The sequence below is a fragment of the Peromyscus maniculatus genome, chromosome 5, assembly GCF_049852395.1.
Source record: "Peromyscus maniculatus bairdii isolate BWxNUB_F1_BW_parent chromosome 5, HU_Pman_BW_mat_3.1, whole genome shotgun sequence".
In the NCBI taxonomy this organism is placed as follows: Eukaryota; Metazoa; Chordata; class Mammalia; order Rodentia; family Cricetidae; genus Peromyscus; species Peromyscus maniculatus.
The window spans coordinates 12,139,266-12,167,034 of NC_134856.1; the positions used below are offsets into that span (position 1 = coordinate 12,139,266).

The 27,769-nt window shown below is 43.4% G+C and overlaps 1 protein-coding gene across 2 annotated transcripts; it reads left to right on the forward strand.

Annotated features, from left to right (window-relative positions):
- The first annotated feature begins 1,234 nt into the window (after window positions 1–1,234).
- On the forward strand, window positions 1,235–27,277 carry LOC143266744 (carboxylesterase 1C-like). Of its 2 annotated transcripts, none has more exons than XM_042277308.2 (14): window positions 1,235–1,389; window positions 1,692–1,899; window positions 4,442–4,586; window positions 7,253–7,386; window positions 8,607–8,760; window positions 10,161–10,265; window positions 11,868–11,972; window positions 15,130–15,168; window positions 18,093–18,233; window positions 19,075–19,155; window positions 20,043–20,190; window positions 24,481–24,612; window positions 26,557–26,629; window positions 26,920–27,277. In XM_042277308.2, the coding sequence occupies exons 1-14, from the start codon at window positions 1,344–1,346 to the stop codon at window positions 27,089–27,091; spliced, it is 1,683 nt and encodes a 560-aa protein (XP_042133242.2). In that variant the 5' UTR covers window positions 1,235–1,343; the 3' UTR covers window positions 27,092–27,277. The 2 variants fall into 2 exon arrangements, with proteins under 2 accessions (XP_042133242.2, XP_042133243.2); XM_042277309.2 differs by having other exon boundaries at window positions 1,238–1,389; window positions 1,695–1,899.
- Window positions 27,278–27,769: the final 492 nt, after the last annotated feature.

Sequence of the window (27,769 nt, forward strand, 5' to 3'; positions counted from 1 at the left end):
ACAAACTTTCCAAGTGTCCATCAGAGAGCAGCACTATTGTAAAGGCACATGCTTCTCTCCAAGGCTCCTGGGCCCCTGCGGATGAGAGACAGAAACAAGGCCATGTTATTAAATCAGAACTTACACTGTATACTTTACCTCTTCCTCTCTCCCTCTTTCCCTCTCCCCGCCCTCCTCTGCTACTTGGGTACATTTCTGTGGGCGCAAATGACAAGCATTTTGGAACTTTTAAAGAATTCATAGATAATGGCTAGAGAGTTGGCTCAGCCTTTAGGAGTAATGGGTACTTTTCCAGAGGACCCTTGTTCAAGGTTCAGGGTTCACATGTTGATTCACAAGCTTTAACTCCATTCCCTGGTGTCCTGATGCCTTCTTCTGGCCTTTGTGGGCATTACATGTACATGGTGCATAGACACACATGCAAGTGAAGACTCTTACACAAGAAATAAAAATAAAATCTCGAAGAAAGAAGGAATTCGTAAATAAATGCATGGATGGATGATTAGAGCAAAAGACTGTGGTTGATGAGGTTCATTTACTGTAAGAACATTGTAGTGGTTTGCAGGAGAAATGTCCCCCATAGTCTCAGGTATTTGAACATTGAACCCCAGTGGGTGATGCTGTTTGGAGATAGTTAGAAGACGTAGCCTTGTTAGAGGAAACGTGTCACTAGAGAGAGGCTTTCAGAGCTTATAGACCCTCATCATTTCTCTGCTTCAAGCTTTGCACTCTAGTATATGAGCTCTCAGCCCTTCCAACCATCCTGCTTAGCCTTGCTACCATGCTCCTGCTCTGCCATCATGGACTCCTATCTCTCTGCAAACAGCTCTTCCTTAAGAATGAGCTTAGATACCTTCCAAACTTGAGAGCACGTCTTCTAGGAAATAGCAGTCCAAAGAAGCAGGGATTGTGCTAAATCCCCAGCTGAGGAACTCTGGGGATGTGATGTGCTCTAAATTTTCAGGTTTGTAGTGAAAACCCCAAGCCAAAGCTTCTCGCCCCCTGCAGACACCTGCTTGCTGGTAACTGCTGTGGGAAGTTCAAGGTGCACTGAGCAGGAGTTACAGCTAGAAATGCTTGCATAAGAAGAACTTGTTGGATGAGTTTCTGGCTATCTGTAATCTGAGCTTCCCTGGTGTGTTTCAGATGAAGAAGGGTAAACTCTTAGTGGGTGTGGCTTGGAGGTCCCAACACACACCCAGGAAGCTCTTTGGAGGAGGGAGAGATTTATATAATTATGCTAGTTGGTTAGAGGCGGGTCTACAGCAAAGAGGCGGGAACAATGCTTTCTCTTTGAGCTGCAGGCGCTTCCTCCCTGTCTCCAGAGCTCTTGTCCTTTCACAATGTGGCTCTGTGCCCTGGTCTGGGCTTCTCTCGGCACAGTTTGGGGTAAGTTCTTCTGGAGATCTGTTCTGGACAAAGTGGGTGAAGATGTTTACAGGACAGTCACAGAACAGTGCAATAACTCTTTCTCTGCAGGGGCTTAGACTGGATACCTTAATGCCTCCAATCAGTTGACTTTCAGTTTGCCCTCTTAGGCAAAGATATTTCTCTTTATCATAGTATCATGTCAGAAGGAAATGAGACCTTGGAAGATTCAATTCAAGACACAAGCCTAAAAGTGACAAAACCAACCATGAATCCAGGTCTGATCTTTCCCCTCTGATGTGCCCTCATGTTCTCTTGTCCAGCAGGGCACCCGTCCTCACCACCCGTGGTGGACACTGTTCATGGCAAAGTCCTGGGGAAGTATGTCAGCTTAGAAGGATTCACACAGCCTGTGGCCATCTTCCTGGGAGTCCCCTTTGCCAAGCCTCCTCTTGGATCCCTGAGGTTTGCTCCTCCACAGCCTGCAGAGTCCTGGAGCTTCGTGAAGAATGCCACCTCCTACCCTCCTATGTAAGCCGCTGGGGTGGGCCCATTTCAGTGGGAATGTCTATCTCAGGTGATCCAGGATGGATTCAAGGCAATACTCTGATTAGCTGCATTAACAGCAATTACTGGTACCCCTAAGAACACCATGGGTCCTCAAAAATGGTCTAGTTACTAAGTAATTTTCATATTTTTTCCAAGCCCTTTATTTGGCACATACTTTTGAGAACCTGTGGTGAACCAGGAATGTTCTGGATTTTCAGAAACCATTAGGAGGGGAAAAAATCCATACCTTGATAAGCCTTTTATCCTATTGGTGGAAAGAGAAAATGAGAAACCCATGGATTAGCATAATATACTAAACTACGCTAAATTTCTTGGAAAACAGTAATTGATTAGGTGAGGGAGACTAGAAGTAAGATGCTACGTTTTCCTAATTTGAACCTTGGCATTGCTTGGGAGTGGGATGGGTGTAGGACTTGTGGGTGAAGAGAACAGGGAAGGTGACTGCATGTTCTCACACCCAGGTCTACCTACCTACCTACCTACTCACAAGCTAAGCAATTACCAAAGGGTGATGTGTACCACATCACCCTTGTAACTGAGTGAAGAAGCCCAAGAATTCCAGACGGCCTCACAGCCACCACCACAGAGAACCTCAAAAATCTATAAATCAGTTCAGACAGCATTTGTGTCCTCAGCAAGGTTCCTCTGAGGATTTCCAGGATCCCCATCCTGCTTGTCTTCTTAACATTCCATGCTTTTCTTCTACAAATAATATTCGCTATGTTTATATTATGTTTGCAAAAATAAGACACAAATATTATAAAAAGTTGGGAGATACACAAAAGTGAAGGAAAGTTTAAATCATGTATAGTTCAACAACTCAGAATTGCTGCTAGCAGTTGAGACCATGCTTTCCAGTCCTTTGTGTGTATACCTCGCTTTAAACAGAGATCATAAATACAGAGAGTTTGGGTGACAGCCTGACGCATTCATAAGCATCACAACCATGTCAGACCATATATATAGCAGCTGAGCATTTATTAGCTGTGCTTAATTGGGTACTAAGTTATTACTTACTCTATCTTCTATTCTGGTTCATTAAAGTACTTTGGTTTTCTTGACTATAAATAAAAGTTTAATGGATTCTTGTTAGCTACATCATTATACACAATCATAAATATTTGGGGATAAGTTTTCAAAGGTAATAATCCTGAGTCAACAACATGAACTTTGGGTACATTTGTCTCCAGAAACAACCAAATTCTGTGTGATTCTCCCATGGATGCATGAAACCTCCATCTCTGGGGCCTTTACCCATGCCATGGCTTAGTTGGTGAATTTTTCCTGTGGCATTGGGTAAACAAACTGAGATAACAATAATAAATGGAAATTTGCTCTCTATACTGAATTTTTTCTAAACATTAGTGAACTCAAATTCTTGTATCCCCATTTGACATTTGAATTTATGTTTTTTATGAATATTGTGCACTTACACTCAGTGATGTAGAGAAAAATTACCCAGGATGGAGATTTAGGAGTCTCTGCTGTTCTACTTCTGCAGTTTGTGTGACATGCACAGCCTCACTCTGCACACCAGGAACAGGGATGTCCAGCCTTCTCATTGCAAAAGGACCCAGAATGTGGCTAACTAATCTACTTGGAAGTATAAGTACTACCTAACATGATCTTCCTGGCTTTGTGTCCTTGGGCCACCTGACAATCCTCTCTGTGCCTCCAATTCCTCACCTGTGAATAATAATATTTAGGAATATTAATAAAGGAATAATAATAAAAGGTACAATAAAGGAATAGTAATAGATACCTGAGGCTAAACTGACTCGAAATGGCTTTGAACACAAGGAGAACTTGAATCCCTTCCTCATACTCTTCGAGGACTCAGTAACTGCTATCAATCCCATGCTACATTGTGCTTTTAAGACCCTTTATCAAGAAGCCAATGGTGGTTGTTGGAATAAGAGGATGTTGAAACTTGGCAGGCGAGGCAGCAAGAGCTTTGGAGACTTTACTTACCCTTCCTGGACCTGGAGGCTTGGGACAAGAGCAGGAAAGGAATTCCCCATGAGCCACACAGCACATCATGTCTGAGATAGGACTAGAATTCAGTTCTCACACAAGATGCCTGCCCCATCTCAACTTTCAACAAGCTGCCTGTCATTGTAGCTAACTGCCTTGGTTGATGGACATTTTCTGAGAACTACAGCATGTTAACCTGGTAGAGGAGGAGGGTCAGCATATGAAGCCCAGAAGGGTAAAGCTCTGTTCAGTCACTGCAGGAAGTGACATCTCCTAGGGCACATAATCACCTTTCTCATGGGTCCAGAGCATCCCAAACCTCCAGGAAGAAGAGAGGTACCAAGTACTTCTCCCTTCATAGGACTGAGAGACCCTAGAGATCACTGTGGCTGCCACCTCTCTCCCACAGCAACGACTCCAGTAAAGCAACAGGAACTTCTGTTCTAGGCTCAAACCTCTCAGTGCATGGTCAGGCCCAGACGACATGCTCAATCTGTCTGAGACTCTCAGATGTTCTCTCCCCTCCCAGGTGCTCCCAGGATGCAGTTGGAGGTCAGGTGCTCTCAGAGCTCTTCACCAACAGAAAGGAGAGCATTCCTCTCAAGTTTTCTGAAGACTGTCTCTACCTGAATATTTACACTCCTGCCGACTTGACAAAGAGCAACCGATTGCCTGTAAGTGCTGGCTGGGATCATTGGTCCAGAGTTTCAGTCTGAGCATGTAGCTCTTCCCTGGGACTAGAAGAGGATGAAGACAGCAGGGGTCAAGGGCACACAGGCAGGAAGTGATTTGGGAACCAGAGCTTCCTTCAAGTTTTCACTTGCGTGTTTTTCCAGTGATGTCAGACTTTGGTAGAGATCACTACACAGCTGACATGTAATTTCCCAAGTCTTCACAGGACAGAAGGAAAAGAATGGCTAATCTTACTTAGGAGAGTCTTATTGTTGGTTAAGTTGGCCCATGGCGGCCATGTGGATGGAGGAGAGTGCTGGAGAGGAGTGCTGGATGTATCGGTGACTGAAGAGTCACAAGCCATGGTTACCTTTCTAAAGCTTTATTGAGAGAGAGAGAGAGACAGAGAGACAGAGAGAGACAGAGACAGAGACCGCACGACGGAGGGGGGAGAATACAGAAGGAGAGAGTGCGGAAAGAGAGAACACAGAGATCATACCCACTTTTTAGGCTGGGACTCTGTTGCAGGCTGGTGATGTAATTAAGGACATAATCCTTACACTTATCCCTGTAGCAGCCAAGTCATAACTTCCAAAATAGTCACAACTGGTAGGAATCTTAGGGGAAAGTGAACCCAACATGATGCAGGTAGAGAAACTGAGGTCCTGATGGGGGAAAAAAGAGTACATGGAAGGGATGCCCACAAGACTCAGGGCTCCTGGTTTTCATATGTGTGCTCTTAGATGGGGTCTAGGGGAAGATGTGTGATGGCTTTATTCTCAGGTCACCTGCGACAACTGTCATTGCCAGATGAAAATTTGCACTGTCCATGAAGGAGGGAGGGAGGATGCTGGGCCGGTCTCCTAAGCATGTTCCCTGCCTGTAGACAGCAACCTGGGATTTGACTGTAGATCGTTTCCATGTCTAGCTGCCTTTGGCACAGTCTAAGGACCAAATGAGTCAGCATTTCACATGGAAACATGGTGCAAGAGTCAGGCAAGCTGCCAGGTACAAGTCACAAGGTTGGAGGAGAGTTTTCTGAAAAAAAAAATAATAATAATCCCTGGGTTGTAACAGGTCAGCACCCAACAAATTACCAGAAGCCCTCTACATTAAATCCAGGACTGGGGGAGTTGTAGATACATATGCTAAGATATGGTGTTAACTGTACCTATCAGTCACAGAGAGAGATAGGGAAAAAGTCTCAGTGACACCCATTCTTTACAGCATCTAAAGAGCGAGCATTCTAGGAGGCAGCCATAACTGGTCTTCTCATTGCAAAGGGACCCAGGATGTTGCTATCTACTTGGAAGTATAAGCACTACCTAACATGATCTTCCTGGATTTGTGCCCTTGGGCCACATGACAACCCTCTCTCTGCCTCCAGTTCCTTCTCTGTAAAGTATAAATAGCTATAGATGCCTGAGGCTGATCTGTCTGAAAAAGCTTTGTGCACAAGGAGAACTTGCATCTCTATTCCTGACATTCTGCAGGGAGTCAGTAATTGCTATCAATTCCACTAAACCTTGGACCATCGAAACCCTTTATCAGGAAGCCAACAGCGATTGTTGAAATAGGGAGTGGTAGAACTTTAGTAGGCCAGGCAGTGAAACCTTTGGAAGTTTTAATCAACTCCACCTGGACCAAGAGGTTCAGGTTCCTAAAGGGTCAAACTTGGGGTCAGAGAAAGGAAACATTTAAGCCATGCCCACACAGCTATGTTTTCAAGGATCATTCCAACTGTTCTACATAGGTACATCATAATCTCTTCAAGACATCATTGCCCACCACCCTTGGACTTAGCCTTCACTCTTAGATATCCATGATTCCATCTCTCTTGGAGGTTGCAGGGGTCCAGTGGGAGGAAATGGGGACTTGAGATCGTGGTTACGGGAGATCCTATAGCTGTGGGCACAGGTTCTAGAGCCATAAGGTCTGAATATAAATCATGGATCTCCCTTTGACAAGCTGAGAGAGCAGAACCTTTTCTTAACCTCAACCTGTTTCCTCACATGGGAATTGTCATATGAAAGCTCAATGACTCACAAGCTGCATCACAGTTCTGCCTGGTTACACACAGCCATGCTGACATGCTAGTCAGACCTGCAGGAGGGACTGTCTCCTGACCCAACAGCTGGCTCACTGCACTGTTGTCCTGAGCTGCAGGGATTAGGCAGCTCAGCATCTGGATGCTGGAAAATAGCATCAGGATCAAGCCCATCCTCCTCATTGGCTGCAGTTTCTCAGCAGAAAACAAGTTTCCCCTCTGTTTCTTATCTGCCACACAAGACAGTATTATTCCTTACTATACAAAGCTGTCCCTTGCTCATGTTCAGTTGCCTAAAAAGTCCTGTCGTGAAATGGTGTGATTGTGGGCTGATGACAACACCCTTGGGCCTTTTGGGTACCATGATAATCTCAATTCTGTGTCTTCGAAGGATGTGAGAAATGAGAAGTAAGGTAAGGCGTATTGAGTGGCGTTGCATCCTGGACCTTATCTTGGAGAGCTGGAAACAAGAGAGTCGGCCTTTTGCAGCCTTCCCAGGAACTAGTATGGTTTGGGTGATGACCTGGAGTCACAGCCTAGATGCAGGCAACCAATCCAGATGAACTTGGCAGTCTTCCCAAGTCTTCAATGTACTGCCTGTGTGGCTGTATTATTGTCCAGGTGATGGTGTGGATCCATGGAGGTAGACTGATGATAGGAGGAGCATCGACCTATGATGGACTAGCTCTCTCTGCCCATGAAGATGTGGTGGTGGTAACGATTCAATATCGCCTGGGTATTTGGGGATTACTCAGGTAAGACACTAGATTTTCCCCTCTGCATGTTAGTGTTTACTTTGGTTGTCTTTCTATTAATAAAACAAATGTCTGAGACTGGGTAGCTATAAGAACACAGATTTATATAAAACAGTGTGGAAGACTCCAAGTCCAATATTGGGTAGAAGACCACTTGTGAGATGCCTTGGCTAGGAAGCAACATAGAAGAGCAGACATCAGATTTTTTCGTGCAGAAGAGATCACATGACAAGGGAGGAAGTGAGTGATGGGAGACAGTCTTGCTACTTTTTACAACAAAACAGCCCTGGGGAACTAAACAAGGTCCTATGAGCACTACAGAGATCCCTCTTGAGGCTGGCACACTCAATGACAAAATCACCTTGCACTTGGCCTCATTTTTTCAGATTCATTCACTGTTCATACTGACTGCCACAGTAGAGACCAGAACCCAGCACCAAACTGTGCAACCATTATTACCTTTTGCTATTTCCATAACCAAAGCCCTATCTCTCTGACATTTATAGTTTCCATAATCACTTGTTGTTCTAAATGTGTAGTTTTAATACAATAGCTGCTCCAGCCAGTGGCCTGAGTGTTCTGTGAGACAATGACTGGGTCCTACCATGTCTCTGCACAGTGGTCCCCACTTCTAATGATATGAAAGACCCTATAGAGTCTCTGGTCTACTTTCATCTCATACTTCTTACATTCAAACATCTATTCCCATGACCTGGGCCTTTGTATCTGCTGCTTCTCCTAACTAAAATCCCTTTTGTAATTACTGACGAGACCCATGTGATCCTTTATTCCTCTTTCATAGTGTTACTGCTTCAAATAGGATTTTCCCAGTTGAAACACCACCCTACACCCCACATTGACCACATTGTCTTTTTCTGACAGCTGACATCTCTCTTCTAGTCTACTTGATTCAGCTCCCAGCATGAGCTGGGCATAGTTGTAATATACATTACATAGTCTTGTAATGGGATATTCTTTAGCTAGCTATTAGGGCAATGTAGGATGTATCATGGATCCTCATCGCAGCACATAATTGCTAGATGAGTGTGCAGCCCCACATAAAGCAATGCTGTAGAGGTAACAGGCAAGTGAAGTCCCCATGTCAAAGATGTAGCATCCAACCTGATTCTGAAAAGCTCATTGAATTTCCCCAGGCCACCTGAGCTCTCGAGAACCCTGTCATGGCATCTCTACCCCTATTACACCCTGTCATCTTGCAGCACAGGAGATGAACACAGCCCTGGGAACTGGGGTCATTTGGACCAGGTGGCTGCACTACGCTGGGTCCAGGACAACATCGCCAACTTTGGAGGGAACCCAGGCTCTGTGACCATCTTTGGAGAGTCAGCAGGAGGTGCAAGTGTCTCTGTTCTTGTAAGTATTCTTGGCACCAGACCTCTTGCTGGGGTTTGATATGGTTGCTGAGGAGACCTGCTGCAAAGCAGCAAATCTAGCACAATACCTTTGCATCCAATACCTGTGTTCAGGTTGACTCCGTTTGTTGCACAGCATCAGATGGTGAACAGCTTCAGAAGCAATTAACTCTGTTTTGCTAAGCTTACCATTCAATTTTTTGTCCTGGGGCCATGAAAATCTCCAGCTTCTCTTCTCTCTTAGTGGATAGCTTTCTCTTTCCTAATAATTTTAGCATTCTGACTCACTGGACAAGTCCTGGGATACAGTGATGTGGAGGGAAGCAATGAGTTGGATCAAGCATCCTTGTTTGGGTTGAAGCCACATCTACACATTAAGGAAATTCAAGACCCGAAGTCAGACTGGGGCTTCCTCTGAGGTTAAAAAGGCAGCAGCAGGACATCTTAGGGGTGTGAGGAAGTCAAGAGGTGAAGAAGAAGAGCTGGAAAACTCAATGGGGAAGACTAGGGCAGAAGATGTGGGTCACAGGCACAGACTGGGCATGTGAAGTGTCTTGCTGGTGCATGGAACTGAGCCATGGGAACAGTGAGGGAACTAGAGGATGTTCTGGGAGCCATAAGAAACCTTAGCTTCCACAAAGATGAGCAGAAATTCAGCAATGGAACTAACACATGAGCTTCATACTTGAATTCCCAGAGGAAGAATTTTTAAGTAAGGAAAAAGAAATCTATAAAACATCTAATGAAGAATAAAATCACCCATAACAACATACCCAGGGATTGTCACTTGGCTATTGTTACATTTATTTTTCCAGACTTTTCCTAAAATTATAAGTAAAAATACATATATATACATATATATATATCATTATTTTTATCTATTCATTATGCATGCATCCATCTATCATCCATCTATGATCTCTTTTTTTCTATATATATAACATAACAAATATTTTCCTTAATAGTAAGCCCTCGTCCACATTACTACCTTTCTGTGTGGTGTCTTTCCAAGTACGACAGAATTCATCGGCAGAAACTTGCACAGTATCTTGACGAAAGTGCGTGAGATGCAGCCTGGGGCAAGCCCCTTTGGCTTTGGTCAAGCATCTGGGACTTAACTATGGTTTGTTTTTCTCCCTAGTGGCCTTTGGCATGGGCTGATGACCCAGGGAGTCAGCATTCCTGTCAACAAAGGCCCAGAGATTGGGCAGGCTGCTAGTTACAGGTCCCAAGAATGATGCAGCCATTGTGATGCAGCTTCCAGCTTCAGCTAATCTGATATAGAAATCCCTCACAGCTGTGCTTAGAGGTTTATCTCTACGTGAGTCTAGATCTGTTTTCAATTGATGTTAACCATGACACCCATCTTGTGAACATAAAATCTCTCCTCTCCCCTGCCAGGTGTTGTCTCCTCTGGCCAAGAATCTCTTCCACAGAGCTATTTCTGAGAGTGGTGTGGTCCTCATTGCAGGCATGGTCAAGAAGAACACCAAGTCTGTGACTGAAGTAGGTCCCAATCTGGACAAGTTCTGCATCCTTTTCTGAGCTTCCCTGGGGTCGTCACTGGTCTTTCTGGCTGTGGGATGCAGTTTAGGTACTCAAACAACTCTAGAAGCAAGAATAGCTGGGCAGAAGGTCTGCTTTTTGGCTCACAGCTAAGACACATCCTGCAATTTCTGAAGTGCCTCCACGTGAATCATGTTACTCAGACACCCTGTGATTCTGCCCAGAACCTGAAACATGAAGAGATTCTGTAGCTCACCTGAGGACAAGTATTTAGAGTGGAAGAGGTAGCATTAAAAACCAAACGAATTTTATCCTTCATTTCCAATTGCCTCTTTAGAGGCATTCAAGTTAGAGAACATTGTGCCCAGTGTGTGTGTGTGTGTGTGTGTGTGTACATGGTACTTGGGGTGGACTCTGTACCCATTTAAACAGGGAAAAGCTAACAGGGGTGCAGATATTGATTATGTAATCAAGACATGCCGTTATTTCAATTAGTAATAGAGGCAATATTCTGCAGGATCCACTATCTACAACTGGTATTTTAGAGTAATGGTTCTCAACCCTCTGTAGCATGAATCTTCAAAGTTCTGGCCAGCTTCTCAGCTGGTCTTGTTTCCTCAGACTGTAAGCCTCTGTGTCCTCATATCCGAATGGCTCTCAGCTGAACTGTGCTGCTCAAAACCTAAAAGCTTAACCAGCCAGATGCTTCTAGTTTCTGGGTCCTCACGCCTTATATCTTTCTGCTTTTTACCACCACTTCCTGGGATTAAAGGCTCGCTTTCTGGGATTAAAGGCGTGTGTCACCATGCCTGGCTCTTTCCAATGTGGCCTTGAACTCACAGAGATCCCAGATGGATTTCTCCCTCTGGAATGCTAGGATTAAAGGTGTGAGTGCCACCATTTTCTAGCCTCTGTATCTAGTGGCTGTCTGTTCTCTGACCCCAGATAAATTTATTAGGGTACACAATATTTTGGGGAACACAATACCACCTCAACCCTCCTAATGCTGCAACACTTTAATATAGTTCTTCATGTGGTAGTGACCCACAGCTGTAAAATTATTTTCATTGCCACTTCATAACTGTAACTTTGCTACTGTTGTGAATCGTAATGTAAATATCTGATATGCAGGATGTATTTTTATTGTTACAAATTGACCCAAAGGGTTGCAACCCACAAATTCAGAACTGCTGATTTAGAGACTTTACAAACCCTCTGTAACCATAAGAAACTGGGTGTGCAAGCCAAATATGGTGATTCATGACTATAATCCTGGGGAAGAAAAGATAGGGGGAAAAAACTGATGCAAGACTGAGGCCACCCTGGTCTACATTCTAAGTCCTGGGCCAGCCAGAGATACTTAGTGAAACTCTATTATAAAAACACAAAAACAAATAAAAGTGAATGAAAGAAAGAAAAGAAGAGGAGAGAGTCAGGGGGAGAAGGAGAGGGAGAGAGAAGAAGCAGAAGCAGGAAGAAGATGGAGGAAGAGGAGGAGGAGGAGGAGGAGAAAATTGGGTATAGACTAGAATCCACTGTCTACATTGATGGAGGATGTAGTCATTACTCTTGACCTCTGCTGTTGCCTGTGATCTTTTTCAGCTAATTGCTACTATTTTGGGGTGTAAAACCACCACATCAGCTGTCATGGTTCACTGCCTGCGCCAGAAGATGGAGAATGAGCTCTTGGAGGTCGCACTGAAATTGGTATGTGGGTCCATTCTACTTGCCTCTATTCTGAGTCCTTGCCCAAACTCTATTCTGCTGTTCTTGTCCTGGATAAACTCTAAGGGGACAGTTTCTCAGCTCTCGGAAGAGTGTTGGCCTCCTAACCCCAACTGAGAATTTCATTTATTATGAAACACCTTAAATGTCAAAAAGTAGTCCAGCTATATATTCCATGGTGAGGAATTGCATGTAACTCTTCCAAGCTTGCTTTTTGAACATTCTTGTCACATTCCCATCTTTTTCTGCATTAAACTTCCTCCTCTCCTTAGAGTCCCCTTTCCCAATTTTTCTATCAGTTCGGTTGTATCTTGCTATTCCCCTTTACCCTCCCCTCTGTTTCTTCCAAATGCACTTCTCTCCCTCTTCCTAAAGGGTCCTTCTCCCCCATTTCCCTGACCAGGTCACTTGTACCCTCCTGTTCCATTCTCTATTCCTCTCTCAAATTCCCTATCCTGTCAACAGCTCTGTTTTACTTTCCTGGTTTCTGTGGTTACTCCAGGTTATATATTCACATCTGGAGATTCAGAGCTAAGATCCTCCAGTGAGAAAGAACATGTGACATTTGTCTTTCTGCATCTCTGTTACCTCACTTAATATGATCTTTCTAGCTCCACCCATTTACCTTCAAAGCTGTTCATTTTTCTTTGCAGCTGAATAGTACTCTGTAATGTATATGTACCACATTTTCAGTATCCCTTTGTCAGTTGAAGGACATTTAGGTTGTGTCCTTTTCTGGCTATTGTGAATAGAGCATCAATGAACATGGCTGACAAAGTCTCTATAGAGTAGGAAATCAAGTCCTTTGGGTATATGTGAAGTAGTGGTATAACTAAATCATACGGTAGATTTACATTCAGCTTTTTGAGAACTCTGCATATTGATTTCCACAGTGGTTGCCCCAGTTTGCAGTCCCATCAATAGCAAATGGGTTCTTTTCTCCCCACATTCTCTCCAACAGTTGCTGTTGGTTGTTCTGTTGATCTTTGCTATTTTGACTGGGATAAAATGAAATGTAAAAGCTGTTTTGATTTGTGTTCCCCTAATTATTAGGGATGATGAACATTTTTTTGAGATATTTAGACATTTGCTCTTTTTTTGAGAACTCCCTATTCAGTTCCCAAGCCCATTTTTGAACAGGTTATTTGTTCTGTGGCCTCATTGTCTGTTGAGTTCTTTGAATATTTTGGATATTTTCCCAGATGTATAGCTGGCAAAAATCCTCTCCCATTATGTGGGCTTCTTCTTCATCCAGTTGGTTGTTTCTTTACCAATTTATACTTTTTTGACCAATTCTATCCATCTATCCCTCATTCCACCCATCCATCCACCCATCCATCATTCAAAGTATATGGAGGAGGTGTGAAAGGAGAATCAGTTAATGTATAAACTAAACCCCATCCCTTCTCACAAATAACAATCCAAAGAGAGAAACAGCCTTGCACTTATTAGGTTAAGCCTGATAGAACTGTCGAAGAAGGGATCTATTAAACACACTCATCATTTCTCAGGGAAGTGATTTGATTAATGGACAGTTGTGAGAGTCTACATCATGGGATCCATCCAGGACAAATATCCAGAGGAAAGAGCATCAGGGTCACGAGGAATACCACTTTTGTGAAAGAGGAGTTGATGTAAGCCCAGGAGTCATCTGAGTTCTTGCCTTCTCTATATGAATCACGGACACTCCAAAACACTCCTGGGTCTCTTGGGCAAGCTTCTAGCATTGTGTTCTTTTTGAATATCCATGGGTTATGCTGATATGGCCTTAGGGCTTTGGTCATAAAATTCAGAAAAGAGTCCAAGATGTTCAAAGACTTAAAAGAGTTATTTCTAATACCAGAAGCCATCAAATATTCCTGGTGTTCTCTATGTGACATAGGACAACCAGATGACACAGGAATATCTGATGACTCTAGAAAACTCAGAGACTAAGATCCCAGCACAATCTGAGATTATTTGAGATCTTGAAGAAGTGCTTTTATGATTATCCACTGCCCTATCTCACACACACCCACACACGCACACACACACATACACATGCATGTGTTCACATACACACATGGATATTGCATCCCTGGGTGGTAAAGATTCAACTCACAATGAAGGGTTCCTAGCAATGGCTTCCCCCATATATGAGAGAACCAACAGCTAACAAGCAGTGTTATAATCACTGAAATTGTAGGACACAACAAAGAAAGGAATGTGCAGAAATAAGGGTCACTGAGCTTGTGGGTATCAGGATTTTGTTATGCAAGATAAGAATAATCTTCAAGAATTCCTGAACACATTATTTTTTCTCTTTTTGTTATTTTTTGTTAGGAAGCATTTTAAATAAGCATCATGATAATTCTCTTGACATACTCTAGTATGCATCTCTAAGAAATCCGGTCTTTTTGTTTATTTTTGAGATTGTAATTCAATTGCAACTTTTCTTCCTTCCTTCTCCTCCTCTTAAACCCTTCCATGCTCTCCTCAAATGCATGGCCTCTTTGTTCACTAATTGTAATTACATGCACATATTTGTTGTATATACATATATATCCCTAGATGTAACCCCTTAACAGAATCTTCAAGTAACTCTAAAGTTCAGGAGCAGAGAGTTCATGGCATGGCTGGATCCAGGTGCTGTGATGGCATTATTCAGTATCAACCTCTCTCTTCCTTCGTTTTCCATTTTTCTTTCTTACCTTCTTTCTGAATATTTTTATCACATGTTAATGCCTGGACTCAGGAAGTGAGACTAAATAAAAGGGACAAGGTCCTGTCCTGATATCCATTTCACTTCCAGCCCTCTTGAACCCACACAGTCTTGGCTACCACTTCCCCTCATTGAGCTGTTGTTCCTGAGGAAAACTGAGCATTGTGGCCAGAGAGCTGAAGTTGGGGTGGCATTGGAGAGGAACACGGGCATAGGCAGCAAACACGTTCTCCAGAGTTTCGGGGGCCCTGACTCTGGATCCCAGGGCCTGCCCCCTTCAGGTTGCCTCCTTTCCCCATCCTGCGCTACCCTGTGTTCATACTCAAGGACCCCATGTAAGACTCAGGTGGGAGAAATTGATACTCCGGGGCACAGCTCCAGGCGTCATCATTTATGGGGGGAAGGTTCTCAACGCATCCTTTACCTTTGTGTTCATAGAATCCTTTTGACCTGGATGAGAATGGAGACCCCAAAGAGGTAAGGAGCTTTTTCTGGATTACTGGTGTTGCACATTAACAGCAATAAATTCTAGTTAACTATGAATGAAGGGTTTCCCCAAGGCTCCAAGAGAAGTCACTTGCCAGTTAAAATAGGCAGATGGACCAGAGGCAGGGCTGACTCCCTGTACAGTGCTCTCAGTCAGCAACTTTACCCTCCTGGCCCAGCTCTCCTCATTCACAGTTCTCAATATCAATATGGCCTGATGGGAGAAGGCATCTGAACTTCCACTATCAGGAAACTAAGAGAACTGGCTCACAGTCTCAGTAGTCTTTGGAGTACAGGGCTGGAGTTATACAAAGAGGAGCCTAAGACATTCCATTCTGAGGACAGCACCCTCTGCACATGACCCAGGAAACTCACAGTGCCCACAGCCTCCTCTTTCCTGCCCTGCCACCTCCCAGCACTGGCCTGTGTCTGGTGTCATTAGCCATGAGCATCTCCAGTCTTGTCCTGGGCTCCCTCCCTGGAGATTACAGACACTCCCTGAAGACCCTGTGAGGATGAAGTGAGACTCTTTCAGTCAGGTTTTACTGTGTGATACAAGTGGATTCACAGCTACGATAGATAAAATGTTGAAAAAGACCATGGTCTGTGCCACCCTCCTGCAGCAGGAGAGATTTAGGGTGGAGGCAGTGAGAAAGGAGCAGGCTTGAGGAAGTCACTAAGGTGGGAGGTGCAGTTTCACCCAAAAAGGTTGGATTATGATGCAACACGAGATAGATGAGCAGATGAGCTCTGAACAGTGGACTGTTTTTTAAATGTCTTGTTTCTATGTTTTGGTTCCAGACAAGGTCCTACCACATAGCCTAGAAATTTGTGATCCTTCTACCTCAGCCCCCCAGATGTCGGTATTCCGGGTATAAGTCATAACACTGAGTAAAATGTAGAAATGCACTGTGCAGACTCGGGGCAGGGAAGGTACAGGAGGGTGGGTAGGAAGACTACAGTGCGGGCCTCCTGTAGGTCAGTCAGGTCAGGGACCGAGCTGTGGAGTGATGAGACATGACTAGAGTGCAGATACTCCTGAAGGACTTTCTGACTGGACTCACTGACAAGCCAGTTGTGGAGAGTGAGATAAATAGAAGCAGAAAGATGCCTCTGGCTTCTCTGACTCAAAAATGCAAAGCATGTAGCCTCTAAGTGCAGCTGCCAATATTCCTGAGCAGCAGTAGTACTTATTGTGGGCCTCAGTGGCTGCTATCAGAGTCTTCCTTAGAATCCCAGGTGCCAGTCCACGCTGGTCCTTACAGATATGATAGGATAAAAAATTAGAGTCAATAATTTACCCTTTTATCCTATCATATCAGGCGTGTAGGAGAGAAACTTCTGCCTACACCTTACTATCTGTCTGGAACTTTTCTACCTCTGCCTTTCCTTCTCACTCTATTCCTCCTTGAGAATACATACAGGTTAGACCATGCCATTTCCCTTCTTAAAAGCCTGACTTTGCTTTTAATTCCTTTGCCTCCACTGAGATAGTACCCACAAACAGCCCTGAGTGCCAGGAAGGTGCCATATGTATTTCTCTTTTACTTTCCTTTCTGTTGCTGTGACTAAAATACTCAGACCCAAAGCGATCTGGTGGGGAAAGGGTGTATTTGTGTTACATGACTAGGCCACAGTCCACCACTGATGGAAGTCATGGCAGGAACTCAAGCAGGCCTGATCAGCCAAGGGAATCAGTACAGCAGAATCCATGGAGGAAGGCTGCTTGCTGGCTCACAGCAAGGCTCATGCTCAGCTATGTTTATTATATAACTTAGGACATGTTCCCAGGAAATAGTGCTGCCCACATTAGGTAAGCAAAACATTCCTCCACAGACTTGCCCACAAGCCAATATGATCTAGACAATTCTCCAATTGTGACTCCCTACTCAGGTGACCCTGGGCTGTTAAAGCTATATCTACATTATTACATATTACATAATATATTACAATGAATTAGGTTTTATTATGAAAGTTTTCAAATAATTTGTTTTTGTTGTTTTCTGCCTGCCCATGCCTACATTTATTACCTCGCTATTCATAATCTCAAAGAAACAGAATCACATGTCTGGCTATCAACAGAAAGATGGCTAATGAAAATGTAGCATGTTACACAATGGAATTTTAGTCAAATGTAAAGAAACATATGTCACATGTTGAGTCCCACTCTGTGACCCTTTTGTTAATACTCTCCCAGAGAAGTCCCGGAAGTCCAGGCCTCAGGGACTTTCCTGGGATTCTCCCTGTACACAGACTCCTCTGTCACTTGATGCATTTCATCCCCACTGCTTAGAAATGTCCACACTTTTCTTTAGTTGACTATCGTGTTCTTGCAAAGAAGCCATTCCAGATATCAAAAAGACCAACTTTGTGTGGCCAGCATGTCACCTTTCTTCAGATAGGTGGCTCTTCTTGCCTGCTGCTAGAGCGCGCTCTCTTCACTACTCAGCTTTTCCGAAGTGACAGCAATCACCCCCAGGTGGCATTCTCTATTGTTGGATTTGGTGCTTGATGTGGTCTTTATTTCTCTAAATAGGAACGTGGTCTCAGTTTAGGCAACTCAAAGGAGAAGTTCAATACCTCAAAGCCAAGCATATCCCAAATCTCCCAGGTTTAAATATGTATAGGTAGATGCATTAATAAGGGAGAATTATTAATAAGTAGCCCTCATTAATAAGTGAGAATTCTCCTCTCCTCAATTCGCTACCACCATCACATTGCCACTGATGACCCCCAATTCACAGTACTGACCTTGAAGACTCCTAGATTCAACCATTGTTCTTAGGACATTGGGTTTCTGTGGCCATAGTCACAGGGTCTTTATGCTTGGCAAACTCTCAAACCCCAAATAAGGGGATATATGGATGAAATGTAGGGTAGGGTATTCATAAGTGCTGTATTTCTATTTTCCCCAGGACAATACCTCCCTGTGCACTGTCATTGATGGAGTGTTGCTGCCAAAGGCACCGGAAGAGATCCTGGCTGAGAAGAATTTCAACACTGTGCCCTACATGGTGGGCATCAACAAGCAGGAGTTTGGCTGGCTCGTCCCGATGGTGAGAACGTACAGACCTCTTAGATGCACTCCACAGAGGCTTAATCACCATCCTCCCTGCTCTGATCAAGGGTTGTGCACCCAGATGACTACATTCCAAAGAAGCTTCAAACTCTCCAAGTAAATTTGCATTGAGAGTCCCTGATGAAGCCCTTTGCAGTGACAATTTACACCTCATGGGGCAGAGGAGGGATTAATATTTGGAAGCTTTCTAAAGAAACTACTCAAGAAGGCCTCAGGGCCTTGCCTCCTCACCATAAAGTTTTCCACTGGTAAGGCTGAGCTCTCTAAGCAGACATTTTAGGGCCCTGGTATCAGCCTGGGATATGACTTTCAATGCTAGAAGACATGCTGAAACCAGACCAGAGCTCTGAGTGCAAACTTGGACAGGGTGAGCATATTCCAGAGTTCTTCAGCTCTCATGCAGAAGGGCTTCAGGGAGCATCACAGGGACACAGACATACAGGCATACAGATATAATGCTTGGTTTTGCTTCCCCTGTCCCCTGAGTCTGAAGAGGCATGGCCTGTGTCCTCTGTCCCTGAGCCCTTGGCTTCTACATGACCCTGGCCTGAACGTTCCACTGCCTGGAGGAAGGTTGTGCCTCCCAATGTAATAAATACACTCACTTGGCTGTCCTCTGTATTGCTTAGATTTATTCATGCAGTTCCCTTTGCTTCCTTTTTTGTTTTTTGTTTTTTTTCAGAATCCTAAACTCTCATATCTGTTAACACCCCACCCCTACCACCAAGCACCTTCATTCCATTTGGTTCCCTTGATTGGCCTGTTGGATTCTTCTTAATTTACTGGGATTCACAAATGTTTTACCATTTGTTTCACAGACGATGGGAGATCTGTTCTCTGAAGACAAAATGGATGAGGAAATGGCCAGTTCACTCTTGTGGAAGTTCCACTCTGCCCTTGTAAGATTCCAGGGAATCATGGGAGTTGGTTGGGAAACAGAAGTCAGTGGCTTGCATTCATCACAGACACGTGCCGCGGCTGTAAGCAATCGTGGTGACTGGGGTTCACCTCCTACTCTTCTACTCTTCCCACCTTGCACCCCAGTGTAATAAATTCACCCTCATTGTTCACCAATCAAAGTCCCCCATGGATCCAGGACAAGTTGCCAGGAGAAATATTTATTTGGAGAGCTTTATATTCAAAAAAGATTGATTCCATGGCCAAGAAAGACCATCAGATTTATACATCGAAGACCTCAGACCAAGTAGTTAGAAGGCACATCAGAGAGGTGGGCCTGTGGCAATTACAAACTGTAGGTTTCCTGCTTTTCTGATGCATAGACTTCTGTTGTCTGTAGATCACTGGATAGATATCCTGGGTTCTGTAAATCCAAATCAAAATATTTTCTGGCTAGAAAATCTCCTGAGCCATGTATTTTTCATTTCGTTTTCTAGGAATAGCTTGTTCTAAGTTATTTGCTATGGTACAAAAGGTGTCTTTCTCTTAGAGATCGGGGGAGATACTGAAAGTGTAATTCTCTCCACAGGAGGCAGGCAAAAGCATTTTTCCTCTAGAAACAGCTGGAGAGATAGCATTCGCTAGGCAACAGTTTCCAAGATGTCAGGTGGTACCAGGCAAGAGGATCTTTTCCAACACAGCCAATGGGACAACATAATTTGCAGACACCTGACTTCTAAGCTTAATGACATCCTGCAAGTGGGTCTAGGGAATCCTCCCTGGTTTGGCACAGAGCCCAGGTGGTTCATGAGCCATGAAGTCTTCTTAACAGTCTGCAGGAGCCTCACTGATTACCAGGTGGGAGTGGCTACTTTCTGATCTATTTCAGAACATCTCTGAGAATATGATTGCAGCAGCCACTGAGAAGTATTTAGGACAAACAGACGACCCTGTCAAAAAGAAAGGCCTTCTCCTGGACTTGTTTGGAGATGTATTTATTGGTATCCCATCTGTTCTCATGTCCCGTGGCCTCAGAGGTGAGTCTCACATGAGTTGAATGAGAAGACATGGACTCGATAACAAGTCTCTGATTTGCCCATTTCTGAGTCAGGCATATATATATATATATATATATATATATATATATATATATATATATATATATATATATATACACATACCCATATGCACATGCATATATGTATGTATACATGTGTATATATACATATTTATGAGTGTGTATATACATAAACACACACATATTCACACACATAGTACATAAGACTAGGATGTTGCTTAGTTAGTAGAGTGCCTGGCTAGAATGCAGGATGCCCTGAGTTCAATCCTGAGTACCATATAAGTCAGACCTAGTGGTACATATTTGTAATTCCAGCACTTGGGAGGTGGGGAAGGAAGGTTAGATCTTCTTTGGCCACATAGGGAGTTTAATGCCAGCCTGGGTTACACAAAACACTTTCTTACAAACACAAATCAACAAAAAGAATAAAAATCAAATGTCAGGAATAGGATTGGATGGGAAAGAGCTGCTTCTAGATGAGAAAGTCCAAAAAGAGAGAGCATAAAGACATGTGAGGAAAGGAAGTATAAAGACCTTCAATTTCTTTGGTACTCCATTATCCCTCTTGGTACTCACTGGTTGGAGAAGGTGAGAATTGGGCTGGTATCTAACACAGGGCTGTCTGTCACTCACTTAGGCCTGGACAGATAGCATGAGGTTACACATGGATCTTCCTAAATTAAGCAAGATTCTCTTGTGCCTATGGGTGCTCTATTCCAGCAATTGTTCTGTTGGTGCTTGGAAAGAATGCACATTCTGTTGGGGTTAAGCTGTGCACTATTCTAAGTATTCTTTAGTTCCATCATGGCCTCTTGGTCCAAAACCTTTGTTCAAGTTCAGTGTTTTATTATGAATTTTCTGTCTATGTGACATGATCATCGTTGGAAGTGAGGTACTGCAATCCACTACTGCTTTGGTGTTATTCTCTCTCTCTCTCTCTCTCTCTCTCTCTCTCTCTCTCTCTCTCTCTCTCTCTCTCTCTCTCTCCCTCCCCTTTCCCTTTCCCTTTTCCTCTCTTTCTCTTTTCCTCTCCATCCAGATACTTCGATTTTTTTTTATGTTTATGTACTGTGCATTAGAGCTGTGTTTATATTCCATTGGTGAATTAATTTTTTGTCAATATATTATGTCTTTATTTTTTTCCTTTATATATATATTATATTATATATATAATATAATATAATATATGTAATATTATATTATAATATATAATATATATATTACCTAAACTCTATTTGTGAGGTAACTATTATTCTTTCTTTTCTCCTTTGGTTCCTCTTTGTGCATAATATCTAATTTCGCTTCATGTGCAGTCTGTGAAGGTCTTAAAAAGTTGGAGAGTTTGTTTTAAGTCTGCGTAAATTCAGATCCTTTAAAAACCCATTCAGTCACTCCATACCCTTTATTGGAGAATTTATATTGAAGAGAATTACTAACAGACAAGGACTTACTAATGCCCATCACTTTAGTTATTTTCTAATGGTTTTGTAAATACTCCCTTTCTGCCTCACTCTCTTGTCCCCTTCCAGATGATTGGGTGGTTTTCTGTACTTACATGCTTTGAATCCTTTATTTTTTATTGTGTGCTTTGCTAAAAAATTTCACATTGTGGCTACCAGGAGAATCACTTATAGTGATGCCTACTTTAAGCTGATAACAATATAACTTTGATTTCATATAACTGTACAATTTTATCTACATTTCACATTGTTATAAAAATTTGCCATTTTTATTTTATGTGTATGGATATATTTGCCCGTGTATGTCTGTGCACCTTATGTGCACCTAGTGCCCACAATGGCCAGAAGAGGGCATCGGTTCCTTGACCTTAAGTTAAGAGTTGCTATGTGGATGCTGGGAATTGAACCCAGGTCCTCCGTAAAAGCATTCAGTTCTCTTAACCACTAAGCCATCTATCCAGCCCTACTTTTTACATTTTTTGTGCCAGAATTTATATCATTTTGAATGACTATTTTACCGTTAGTTGTTAGCAGTGTTTTTATACAGAACCCTTGTACTATGAAGGATAAAATCCCCTATTATGATTACAGTTCAACAATATCCTGAATATGACTTCACAAGTTTACATCACTGACTTCCATGTTATTAATTAGTATGTTTAGCTTTCAGTTTAAAGGACTCTAGCAAATTCTCACAAGGCAGCCGAAGAGACAATGAGTTCCATGAGCATCTTTGGGGGACTTGCTATTTCTCCCTCTTCTGAAAGATATCCTAGTACACTGCTCTGCGCTGCTGACTGTTGAATGAATCCATCTGCCCTCCCCTGGTCTGCAGAATTTCTTCAATGGCATCACACATCTTTATATGAGTTATCTCTTGATGCCCCTGGGTATTTCCTTTGTCGTTGACTTTGGATGGTTTGTTTTCATCTGGTTGAAATTGACTGGAGACCTCCGCAGCCCCTGAACATCTTCCCCAAGGAAGGAGCTTGTTGGCCAGAACTTTTTGAAATGTACTTTGTCCCCATTCTTCTTCTCCCCAGCTACTCCCATCCCATAAATGTCTGGTCTGTTAATGGCGCCCATTGTCTCTGTTTCCTTTGTTGTTCTTACAATTACCTAAATGTATGCCCTACTTGCTTTTAAGACATATAATTACAGGAATTTTATAAATGCCCATGGTTCAGGCACACAGTTCTAAAAATATCTTGACAGCATACTGACTAAAATACACTCTTTCATTCACAAAAGTTCTTTGTTGTAGAATTGCAGTCTGGCCTCTTTTCTAAAATGAGTGTCAGAGCAAGTGCAAACACTCTTTCAGTACACTCTGTGCTCTGGCTTTCTTCTGTATCTGTGATAAAAACCAAAAGCAATGTAGGGGCAAAAGGACTTCGGTGCCTTATACTTCCATGTCCTCATTCTTAAGGGAAGTCAAGGCAAGAACTTGGACATTGACTTGAAGCAGAGACCATGGAGGACGAGTTTGCTGGCTTCCTTGTTCATGCTAATTACCTTTCTTACATATATCAGGACCACCTGCCTAAGGACCTGGACCTTTCTAGAGCAATTAATGATCAAGAAAAATTCCCCACAGTGAGATTCTCCTCTCAGGTGACTTTGGGCTGTGTCAAGTTGATCATTAAAGCTAACTTGGACACTGCTTGACCCATGAGCCTGTTGAGTAAGTGGACCTCAGAGGAACAGAAAGATTGCTTCTCAGGGTGCAGGGATGGAGCCTGTAAGAGATGATGAAACAGATCATTCTTCATATTCATGTTAGAATAACTTATGTTACAAAATTATTTTGTGGACAGGTATATAATGCTACAAAATACTGATACCAGTGTATTAAAATAACATGCACAATATTATCCCAGTTTTATATAAATCAAAATCATATGAGTCAAAATGTGGAGAGGCTGTCTCTGAGTTGTGGAAGTATGAGTGCTGGGCTTAACCCTTTTCCTTCATGGAGAATTGTTGCATAATTTCTCTACTAGATTAATTTGTGATCTTACAATTTCCCTCTCAGTCACTCTTCTGTGGATTTCTATACCCCACTATGACCAATGGATAGTGACAGACTCCCAGTCTGGGGGCTTGTGAAAGAGAGTGGTATCCATGAAAAAGCAGGTAACTCCAATGGTGCACACAGCAGGAAAAAGGGTCTCTTCTTGGGGCTTAAACAGGCATCTTTGCTGGTGAGAGAAGATGGGCAAGCTTGCCTTCCTTCAGAGTGTTCCTGTTTTGCCTCTACTTTAACATCTTAAGAATGTAATGCTCTCAGGTCCAGCAGGAAACAAGGTAATGAAGGTGACTGAAGTATGAACTTCAAGTTCTGTGCTCTCCTTAAACCCAAAGGCAGATTTCTGTCTTCGTATACATTTGTATGTGATTATATTTAAATATCCTCATATTCCAACAAGCAACTTGGAATGGCATCATCCTACTGAATGATTGAGGAAGACACTGGGGATACTCAAAACCAGACTGACTAGGTGCTGATTTCCTCAGAATGAGCAGGCCCTCACTGTGTGTTATCACTCAACACTTCTAAGCATTCACTGCCTGCATTACATCTGCTCATTTTACATTCCATAAACTACTGGCTCAGATCCCAGGTCTACCTCAACCAGCTGTGCAGCCCAAAGCAAGTCACTGGGCTTTCCAGAAGCTGCCTTTCTCCTGTACTAATAACCAGCAGTTTCCTTCAGGGCTGGAGACCTCACTGCCACCCAGGTGTCTGTCTGGCAACATGAACTGTGCATGAATCCATGTCTCCACAGATGCCGGAGTTCCTACTTACATGTATGAGTTTCAGTATCGCCCAAGCTTCGTATCTGACAAAAGACCCAAGATGGTGATAGGAGATCATGGTGACGAAATCTTCTCTGTATTTGGGGCTCCATTTTTAAAAGGTATTGGCTCTGTATCATGTGTGGTCTGGGAGTCAGGAGGACTGAATTTTATTCTTGGTTTGAGGGCCTTCAACAAGTTTCTCCTTCTCTCCTGAAGCTAGTTTCCTGGCACTCTATAGCAGAACTGAGCTGCATGAGGCAGTCCCCAACCTTTCTCCTATTCTAACACACATGAAGATGGCTTATGTGTCCCAGTCATGGTCATTCTCTGAATCATGACTTGTGGCATTAGTAAGAGAGGTGGTAGATCACCCACAAGACTCTCTCTGATTTAAGACTAGAATATCACAATTTGATTTCCCACAAAACAACCTCTGCTTAATGTCTTGCTGTGGGTCTCTATATTTGTTCCCGTCTTCTGCAAGATAAAGCTTCTTTGATGATGGCTGAGCAAGGTACTGCTCTATCAGTACAGCAGAATGTCATTTGGAGTCATTTTATTGCTACATTTTAATTGTTATTAATTTTTTATTTTACTTTTTACAACAGTAGTATTTGCCTTTGCCCTAGGTCCCTGGGCTATCTAGTCTCAGGTTCTCAGTCACTCAAGCAGTGTCAGGTGTAGGTTCCATGTCCTGGAGTGGGTCTTAAGTCAAGTCAGATATTGGTTGGTTACTCCCACAAGCTTTATGGCATCTTGCAGGAAAGACACCAGTGTAGATCAAAGGGTTTGTGGCTGGCTTGGTGTTTCCATTGCTCCTTTGGTAATGTGCCGAGTACCTTCCTGTACCAAAGACAGTAGAATGTAGGGGTGAAGTCTCTATGGAGGCACCAGCTCAACTTATCCAGGTTCAATGAGTTATATAGTGATGTCTTCAGCAATGAAGCCTCCCATCAGTCTGTGGAGAGCAACCTATAGTCTTGTTGACAGCCTAGGTTATTCGGGATCTCCCATGGGACCTCTCGGACCAACATCTCAATTAGATGTGACCCAATCCCAGTACTATAAGCTTCATTTAGTGACAAGAGGTGGCCAGTTGGGGCTCTGTCTCCCCACTTACTTATCAGCAATTTCATTTGGATTGACTTTCATATGTATTTTAGGAAGCTCCTACTATATTAGGTTTTCATACTACCCCTCAAATAAATAGCCCTTAATTTAGCTGTCTCTCCCCGTATTTCCCTCCTTGTCCCCATCCCCCTCTTTCCTCTCTTTCTTCACTTGACCCTCCTGTTCCAGCCCCTCCCCCCATCCTTCCATAACTATCTATTCTATTTCCCTTGCCTCGGGAGATTAGATGGCATCTTCCCAGGGAATCTATGATATATGAATTAACACATTTAAGTGTGTGTGTGTGTGTGTGTGTGTGTGTGTGTGTGTGTGTGTGTACATGCATGCATGTGGAGATCAGAGAACAACTTGTAGGAATAGTTGCCTACCTTCTACTGTGAGTCCCAGTAACACGACTCAGATTCTCAAGTTTGATGGCAAGTGCCTTGACCCACTGAGCTATCTCCAGTCCAGTAACATGGTATTTAAAGAAAGCCTTTGGCACATGTCTTCAGTGCCTTACCTCTCAGCATTTGCACAGGCTCATGACCCCACCGCATGGCTCCTCGTGGGCATTTCCTAGCTGGAACGCTCCTCAGTCCTTTGTAATTCTGATATCTTTTAGAGTCTATGGAGAATATTGTGTCTGAGTGACTGAGAAAAGACCCAGAAGCAATTCTCCTAAACAGAGACGTGCTGGAATGTGACATTTTGGTCCCGAGAAAGGAAGGAAGGGCAGATGAACACAGACAACGAAGGCAGCTGGCTCATGGCACACATGTTCCCACTGCTGAATAGGACATCAACCTCTCCCTGAATGTACACAGTAATTAGCCAGGACCTTCTCACACTGAAGTGCTTGACTGAATGGTTGAAGGATGAGCACTCGGTTTTGCCTTTCTAACTCTGGTCTACACTTAGAGTAACAAAACACATTTTCACCTTCCCCACAGAGGGCGCCTCACAGGAGGAGACCAACCTCAGCAAGATGGTGATGAAATACTGGGCCAACTTTGCTCGCAGTGGGTGAGGCTGGGGGCAAATGTGGAAAGGGTGGATGGGGTGTGGCCGGGCATAGCTTTCAGAAAGGGTGAGTTCTGAAGTCAGAGTGACCAAAGTCCTGACCATTTTGTGTGACTATAGTGCTCTATAGTTAGAGTTTTATAGAACTGATGAGCTATCCCAAAATATGTAAGCTCTCTGTCTGTGGAGGTTGTCAACCTCTCCACCGAGATAAGCCAGGGATCCATTCAAACTTCAGAGGAAGGGGCAGGCACAGAACAGTCTTGAGAAATTCTATTTGATCATATTCCCAGGAACCCCAATGGGAAGGGGCTGCCACACTGGCCAGAGTATGACCAGAAGGAAGGGTACCTACAGATCGGAGCCACCACCCAGCAGGCCCAGAGACTGAAAGGGGAGGAAGTGGCTTTCTGGACTGAGCTCCTGGCTAAGAAGCCACCTCAGACAGAACACACTGAGCTGTGAATGGGAGTCTCTGGCAGCCTCAGGACCGGAGGAGCCAAGATGGGGCTATTCCACAAAAGATGTTGCTCATGAAAGATGGATCTTACAGAGGAAACTGCAGGATTGGATGGTGGGGATGGACAGGGGCCAAGGAAAGGGAATATTTGTACCTCAATTTAGAAAATAAAATTTCTTTTGGAAGTCAAAGCAGGAGTTGTGTCTTGAGTAGCAGATGACTCCATCCTTATTGAGGGGCAGAAGGATGAAGAGAGATCCCAGCATAGAAAGACACCCTTTTAGGGAAAGGTTTGGGGAATGGTTGCTGGAATCTGAAGGAAGGCAGCTGGTTGGAGGGAAGGAGGTGGGGCGTGCTTATTCCCTTGTGATTTACCTGGAAGTTGGCAACATTGTCACACTGCAGTGTTAATGGCCATTTGTTGGCAAGTGTGGGAGTATAAAGCCCTGTTAACTACAAACCCAAGGGGGAGCTGGCATCCATCACAGACTCTCCTCCATGGACACACGCCAGGTATTCCCCAGTAAGAACGATAGGAGATAGCAAAGTCAAACAAAGCCTGTCTCTAATAGTCCAGGAACAAAACACTGCACAAACCCTTTTACATAAAGAAAAAAAAAAATCCTACAACCTCTACAGAAAAAGGATGGAATCCTCTCCTCCCAGAGCTCTGGTGAAGACCC